The 7,682-nt window shown below is 54.9% G+C and overlaps 1 protein-coding gene across 2 annotated transcripts; it reads right to left on the bottom strand.

Moving 5' to 3' along the window:
- Positions 1 to 39: 39 nt before the first annotated feature.
- On the bottom strand, positions 40 to 7,682 carry PGLS (6-phosphogluconolactonase). 2 transcript variants are annotated; one of them, XM_049640210.1, is made up of 5 exons: positions 7,359 to 7,682; positions 3,811 to 3,918; positions 3,276 to 3,377; positions 2,848 to 2,988; positions 40 to 404 (listed from the first exon to the last, which is right to left on the bottom strand). In XM_049640210.1, the coding sequence occupies exons 1-5, from the start codon at positions 7,644 to 7,646 to the stop codon at positions 267 to 269; spliced, it is 777 nt and encodes a 258-aa protein (XP_049496167.1). In that variant the 5' UTR covers positions 7,647 to 7,682; the 3' UTR covers positions 40 to 266. The 2 variants fall into 2 exon arrangements, with proteins under 2 accessions (XP_049496167.1, XP_049496168.1); XM_049640211.1 differs by lacking the exon at positions 2,848 to 2,988.

The raw sequence follows: 7,682 nt of genomic DNA, 5'->3' as shown, positions 1-7,682 counted from the left end.
GATCCCGCTGCCCACCAAGGACCACGAGACAGTGCAGACTTCAAGCACACGCGCCCTTTAATATCTGGTCACCCAGAGCCACGGCCGGTGGGCTGAGGGCCCCCGGGCCGGGCCGGTGGCTGGACCCCGGGGGCTTCTGGCGGCACCACGCGGCTTTTCGAAAATGAAGCCTGGAGCGGCAGCGGGGGCAGCGGGGCCCAGCCCAGGAAGGTCCCGGCCCACGGGGGGCCGTCTGTGGTCCCAGCTGCGGTGTCCCTCGGGGCCAGCTACAAAGTGGAATGCTTCTCAAAGGGCACAGTCAGGAGTCGCGCCGCGGCCTCGTCCAGGAACCAGCAAAGTTTCCCCGTGTGGGGCTGGACCAGGGCGGCGGGGAGGGGGTTCTCCTCCTTGGCCTCCAAAATGCGCTGCATAAAAAAGGCAGGATCGTGAGGCCCCGACCCGCACCCCCAGCACCCCTCGGAGCTCCCAGGGCCCCCCACGGACAAGACTCTCCTACTCTCAGAATGTGATGTCACTCTTCCGGCTGTCCTGGCTTTAAACGATCAGCAGGGGACTGTGTAATCCTGGGGTTGGCACACACCTTTCCGGCACAGATCAGAGTCACTCTTTCGGCTCTGCAGGTCATACCCTGTCTCTGTCACAACTACTCAGCTCGGCTGTCACAAGCGGCAGGATGTGGTCCCGTGGGCTGTGGTGTGCTGATCCCCTGATGTGACCTCACGATCGGTGGGAATTATAAATACTGCTTTCTGATGGCCAGGCCTGCCCCCATGCCCTCTGTCATTTCCTCTGACCATCGCCCTGTGAGGTCGCCTCATTTTCCACCCCCATTTTACAGTCAGGGAAAGCCTGAGGCTTGGGCAGTCTCACGTGAGCCTACTCTGAGCTAAAACCGCTGCACTGATCCTCAGGAGGACAACACGGAAGGGCCCTCCCCGACCCACCTTGCAGATGGGAAAGTTGAGGCCTGAGGGCTTAAGTGGCTGCCCAAGGCCATGCTGGACGTCACAGGCAGGGATGCTGGCCTGTTGGATTCTTTACAGTCTGAACCCTTAATCCCAACCCAAGCCACTCCTGTGAGGACATCTGGGCTTAACAGTTTGGGAGGAATAATTATTACTTATTAATTTAAAAAAATATATATTTCTGGGGTGCCTGGGTGGCTCAGTGGGTTGAGTGTCTGACTTCGGCTCAGGTCATGATCTCAGTTTACAAGTTTGAGCCCCAGATCAGGCTCTCTGCTGTCTGTGCAGAGCCCGCTTCAGATCCTGTCCCCTCTGTCTCTGCTCCTCCCCTGCGTATGTGTGTGTGTGCACATTCTCTCTCGAAAATAAACATTTAAAAAAAATTTTCAATGTTTTATTTATTTTTGAGAGAGAGAGAGAGAGAGAGAGAGAGGGAGGGAGGGAGGGAGGGAGGGAGGGAGGGAGGAGGGGCAGAGAGAGTGGGAAACATAGAATCTGAAGCAGGCTCCAGGCTTTGAGCTGTCAGCACAGAGCCCGACGCGGGGCTCAAATCCACGAACCGTGAGATCATGACCTGAGCCGAAATCCATTGCTTGACCAGCTGAGCCACTCAGGCGCCCCTCAAAAGTAAATATTAAAAAAAAAAAAAAAAAAAAAGTAAAAGTAAAAAAATATTTCCTGTTTCTTCCATAATTGGACTTTTCCACTGATGGCAATTAAAATAGATTTTTTATTATTTAGTTTACTTCTTTTTTTTTATTAAAAAAATTTTTTTAACGCTTATTTATTATTGAGAGACAGAGAGACACAGAGCATGAGCAGGGGAGGGGCAGAGAGAGGGGGAGACACAGAATCGGAAGCAGGCTCCAGGTTCTGAGCTGTCAGCACAGAGCTCAACGCGGGGCTCGAACTCATGAACTACGAGATCATGACCTGAGCTGAAGTCGGTCGCTTAACCAACTGAGCCACCCAGGTGCCCCTTTTTAGTTTATTTTTTTTAGTTTACTTCTAATATCTTATTTGTTTTATATTTTCCTAAAATATTAAGTAAACTTTTTTTTCTTATTCCTCCTTTTTTAGTTACTCCTCCTGCATAATTTCCCTCCCTGATTAGTTTTGCCAGGGATCTAACTTTGGGATCTATTACCATTAAGCTTTTAAGAATATTAACCAATCCAGGGGTGCCTGGATGGCTTAGTTGATTGAGTGTCCGCCTTCGACTCAGGTCATGATCTCATGGATCGTGAATCAACCCTCACATCAGGCTCACTGCTGTCAACACAGAGCCCACTTCAGATCCTCTGTCCTCCTCTCTCTGACTCTCCCCTGTTTTCCTCTCTCTGCCTCTCCCCTGCTTATGCTCTCTCAAAAATAAATAAACATATAAAAAAAGAATATCAACCAACTCATTAATTTCTGACTTCAATGTCACTTATTCCTTCCACTGACTTTTCTTGGATTTTTGTTATTGTTCTTTTTCCTAAGTCTAGAGTAAAACACTCAATTTGTTTAACTGTTTTTTTATTTAATAATTTTTTTTTTAAATTATATTTTTAAGAAATCTCTACACCCAATGTGGGGCTTGAACTTCCAACACCAAGATCAAGAGTCGTCCCCTTATTTAATAATTTTTGAAAGTACACCTTAAAGCTACAAATTTACCTCTGAGTGCAGCTTTGGCCTCATCTCATCAATTTCACTTCATTTCATAATTATTTATTCCTAAGTAGCCTGTAATTATAGTGGCCATCTCCCCTTCAAACCAAGAATTACTCAAGTCCCTTGGGGCCTGGTGCTTCTAGCACAATAATGTCTGGGGCCATATTCCATCCCTGGGCCCACATGCCATGACCTTCCTGGGAATGGGGCCCTCAGCCATTACCTTCAGAACAGCTGCCTTGCCTTCTCCGGTTGCCACAAAAATGACAGTTCGGGCTGCATTTAGCACAGGAAGCGTGAGGGTCACACGCTCTGGTGGTGGCTTTGGGGAGTCGCTGATAGGGGCCACGATCTTCTCCCGCTCCTGGGGGAGGGAGGCCCCGGGGTGGAATGTCACTTCAATTTCTCGAGCACTCACATACACCAGGCATGATCTGTCCGTCATTCCATCACCCCGCCCCCACCATTAATCTTGTGGTGCTTGATTTAAATCCCCATTTTAAGATGGGTAAACCAAGGCTCCAGAGTTGGCTAAGGCTTGCTAGTTGGCAGAGGCTGACTCAAACCCTGCTGTGGGCACCTCCCGGTCCCCCAAAAGTGGTCCTCCGTCCGGAAGTTCTAGTCGGCAGAGGCCCATGTGGCTGTGCTCACCTGCAGGAGGGGGTGGTCCGGGAAGAGTGAGCAGGTGTGGCCGTCAGGACCCACTCCGAGAATCAGCAGGTCAAAAACCGGAATGGGGTCCCCTTGGAAGGCCTAGGTGGGGAAAAGACAGTCCTGAGAGGTTGGGGGCGGGGTGGGGCTCAAAGGACACAAAGAGACAGTGGTTGTAACACAGGGAGCAACAGGCAGCCTCACCTGCATGAAAGGGCCTCTGTAAGGTTCCACATTTCACCCGTGTGACTGGCCAAAAGCCTGGGGACACAACTGTCCCAGACCTGCTCCCAGAGTGTCAGAGGCTGAGCTACCTTCAGGGACCCAACGGTGGGGCTGTGGACTCCCGGGAAGGGGGAGCGGGGGTGGTCCTGAAAGGCATCTGTCCAGGGTGGGGCCGTGTTTGCAACCACCCCCGGGGCGGGGGCGGGGGGTGCTAGTTTTTGCTGGTGATAATCATACAGTGCCACCCACAGGCCTGCTCCATCACCACCGCATGGACCAGGCCTCCCTGGGGCCACACCGTGGGACTCACCTGTCTCAGCTTCTTGGCATAGTCCTCGGCCGCCTCCTCCACAGGAAGCTGGGGGTTAATGGTGATCACCTGGCTGTCGGGAATGGGCAGCCTGGAGAGCAAGTGGGTCTGCAGCAGAGGGAGGGACAAAGTCACCAACAGCCACACATGGTTCCCAGAGGCACAAGGTTTGCACGCGTGACCACCTGGATTCTCCAGGTGAAGATGCCTCCAGGACAGGACTGTCATACACCCACCTCCTGGGTGAGTCGGGATCCCGGGGGCGTTTCCGCCAGGAGTCTTTCAAGGCCAGCATGATTGGGGGCCTCCTGGCCCCAGCCTGCACCTGTGTGGCCACATCACAGCCCTGTTTCCAAGTCCCCAGGGTCCTTTGGACCTCAGGATAAAACCCAGCCCCTCTCTGCCCTCCATGATGCCCAGCTGACCTTGCCCCCCCCCCCGTGATAGCACACACCCTGGCCTCTGCAAGATGGGTTTAATTTCTGTGGAAGTGGCCGGAGTCGGGCCTCCTGCCAGGTGGAGGGCTCTGGCCCGTTCCCTCGTCTCCCCAGGTGAACCTCAGGGCCTTTGAACTGCTCTGGGATGGACCCTGGCGACCCCCACCTTGGTGCCTCCCACCTTGGTGCCTCCCTTCACACAGGATCTAGCCCGTGGACGCAGCGCCAAGCTGAGTCACAAAGGAAAAGCAGGAAGCAGCAAAAATATAGTATCAGAGGGGGAAAGTGACGGGGACATAGAGTAAACAGGCCAGGGGCGCCTGGGTGGCTCAGTCGGTTAAGCGTCCGACTTCGGCTCAGGTCATGATCTCACGGTTCGTGGGTTCGAGCCCTGCGCAGGGCCCTGTGCTGACAGCTTGGAGCCTGGAGCCTGTTTCGGATTCTGTGTCTCCCTCTCTCTGTCCCTCCTCCACTCGCACTTGTGTGTGTCTCTCTCTCAAAGATAAATAAACATTTAGAAAATTAAAAAAAAAAATAATTTTAGAGAAAGCAGGCCAGACACACAGTCTTGAAGAGTAAGAGCGATATACTGAGGATAATGGGGAGCCAAGGAGGGTGTGTCAGCTAAGAAGGGACACGGTCAGATCTGTTCTCGGAAAGACCGCTCTGCTTTGTTTGTCCAAGGTCCCCATCTATACACACGCTCGGGGATTATACTAAGCAAGCCAGTGGGGAATATCAGGGCCCTATTTCTGTCCCACGATCGTCTCCTTAGCTGCCCTTCCCCTACGGGCTCACAGCCATTCCCTCCCCCTCCTGCTGGGCTCCTTCCAGGGAGCTCAGGGGTGGAGGGTCAGGCAGACAGGTTCCCGGAAGCAGAACTGCTGGTTGATCAGACTGTTTCTCTCTTGACATTCTGCAGGCACCGAGGCACCATTCCCGCCGAAGGCAGCGCCTGCAAATCCTTCCAGCGGAGACAAAGCCCTGGCCTCAGCAGCAGAAGACCCACGGAGCACGCAGCGTGCACGGAACACTCACACCGACAGAGCCCCAGGGTATGCGAGATCCGTCCTTGAGGACAGAAGAGCCTCTGCATCCCTATACTGGGTTGACCAGTGCCCCCCCCCCCCCCCAAATTCATGCCCACCCAGAACCTCAGAATGTGACCTTATCTGGAAGCAGGTCTTTGCAGATGTGATTAGCTGACTTCATAGTAGATTGGTGTGGGCCCTACATCCAATGACTGGTGAGAGACTGGAGGCCAGGGGACACCCGGAGCCCCCAGAGGACGGAAGAAGCGAGGAAGGGTCCTCCCCTTGAGCGTCCGGAGGGAGCGTGGCCTCGCCAACACCTGGATTTCAGGTTTCTCCGGGGCAGAGAAAATAAATCCTTGTTTTAAGCCACCCGATTTGTGGTCCTTTGTTAACAGCAGCCCCAGGGAACTCACGTGACTCCCCCAGAAGGAGTAAATCCTGGCCCCACATTTGCTCCTGTGGCAAAGCGTAGGCCTTGGCCATAACCTCTGCCCCAGCTCTGCCCATGGCCAGGTCCTCATACCTCCAGGCCTCAGTTCAAACATCACCCCTCAAAGCTCCCCCAGCCCCCACCATCCTGGCTGAAAGGTCATCCCTGGGCTCTTTCTATCATCTCACACAATTATCTTTTGTCCACACTGCACTACGCGAATACTCTGCGGGGCTTCCCCTCATTTCCTGCCCTGTTAGTGCCCGATGCCCCACTAGGAGCCCCATGAGAGAATGGCCCAGCGTCCCATCGTGTCCCCAGCGTTGGATACAGAGACATACAAGGAACATCCCCGCAACACTTTTGTTTACCGTTTTGTTAGAATTTTGTTACTAGAGCAAGCACAGTTTTCCTAATTTAAAAAGAGTAAAAGTTCTGGGGCGCCTGGGTGGCTCAGTTGGTTGAGCGTCCTGCTCTTGGTTTCGGCTCAGGTCACGATCTCAAGGTTCGTGAGATCCAGCCCCGCTAGGGATTCTCCCTCTCCCCCTCTCTCTCTGCCCCTCCTCCCCCTTCTCAAACTAAATAAACACACTTAAAAAAACAAAAGTAAAGTTCTTCAAATGTATGCAAACTAAAATGAAGAAACATGAGCCCACTTTTTAATTAAACTCTTGAAAAAGACCCACAGGGAGGCCCCCGCCCCTGAGACGTGTCCCAAGTGCTATCCGGGGCGTCCCTTCAAACTCTGGCTTCCCTACTAGTCTGGCACATAAGCTCTCCTCCTCTTCTCGTTCCGGTTTCTCCACCTATGAAATGGAGGAACTAACAGCCCCCACCTCATAGGTTATCGTGCAATTTCATGAGCTGATGTGGCTAAAATGTTTGGTAATCAGTAAGCCTTCCTTCTTGTGACAAAACAACGACAACAGAAAATCATCAGCTCCAACTTCTACCTAAAGAGGGGGAAACACACCCAGGACCTGAGGGACCAGAAGCTTCTGGCCACGCCCGCCCCTTCCACACCTCCCTGGGCGCGTTTTCCACGTCTAGGGCAGGAGGAGAGAACTCAGATGCAGCTGGGGAACCCCAGGGCAGGCCACGACCCCCTCCAAGCCTCGGTTTCCCGGATTCTATAGGATCTGAGGCCACAAGCCAAGCAAAACCACCCCTGGAGGTGATCAGCACCGAAAGCTCGAGGTAGCTCGAGGTAGATCACGAACACGTCCAGACTGGAGATGAGAAAACCGAAGCCCAAGCTCCACACCAGATACCTCCTGCCTGGCCCTTCCCTACCTCTGCCCTTGCAAGTTGCCAGGCTGTGGCGCCTGAATTTCTCTAAGTCCCTGGCATGGGCCACTCTGTTTCACCTCCACGCCTTTGCCGGGCCACAGGATAAAGCATTATAGGACCTCAAGGTCCCCACGGGCCCACTCGGGTGGCAGTGGAGGTGGGAGTTCAGGGCACGCAGCAGACCCCTCCCAGACAGTGGCAGAGGGGACAGCGTGACCCTCCGTGACCCCCACAGCTGGGTTCAGGAGGTGGGCGCGGCCTTCTTGAAATGACCCCCGGCGGCCCCCGTAGTCAGGTTCAGGCGGTGGGCGCGGCCCTCTCGGCGGCATGACCCCCGGCGGCCCCCGTAGTTCTCACCCGATAGAGACCGTACGTGCTCTCGGCGTGCTCGAAGGGCACGAGGCGCTCGTCGCAGAAGCCTACGGTCCAGCGCGCGAGGCTGGCGGGGTCGGCGGGGGCGGCGGCGGCGGGCAGCTCACGGGCCAGCATCGAGACGAGGCTGCCGCCCGACAGGCCGAGCGCGAAGCGGGCGCGGGCCCCCGCCAGGCAGCACGCCGCCCGCTGCGCCACCAGTTGCGCTAGCGACGCGCCCAGCTCCTGCGGACTCGAGAACACCGAGATGAGGCCCGGGGCCGACGCGGCCATGGCGACGGCGGCGGCGGGGAGGCGGAAGCGCCCCGG

Source organism: Panthera uncia, chromosome A2 (assembly GCF_023721935.1).
Source record: "Panthera uncia isolate 11264 chromosome A2, Puncia_PCG_1.0, whole genome shotgun sequence".
NCBI lineage: Eukaryota > Metazoa > Chordata > Mammalia > Carnivora > Felidae > Panthera > Panthera uncia.
This window is presented reverse-complemented; position numbering and strand designations above follow the sequence as displayed.

Excerpts from the sequence above, each read along its gene's own strand:
- PGLS (XM_049640210.1), bottom strand. The coding sequence starts at position 7,646 with ATGGCCGCGTCGGCCCCGGGCCTCATCTCGGTGTTCTCGAGTCCGCAG. Across the intron at positions 3,919-7,358 it reads GCACGTACGGTCTCTATCGG|ACCCACTTGCTCTCCAGGCT; the intron begins GTGAGAACTACG and ends CCTCTGCTGCAG. Across the intron at positions 2,989-3,275 it reads CGGACCACCCCCTCCTGCAG|GAGCGGGAGAAGATCGTGGC; the intron begins GTGAGCACAGCC and ends TCCCTCCCCCAG.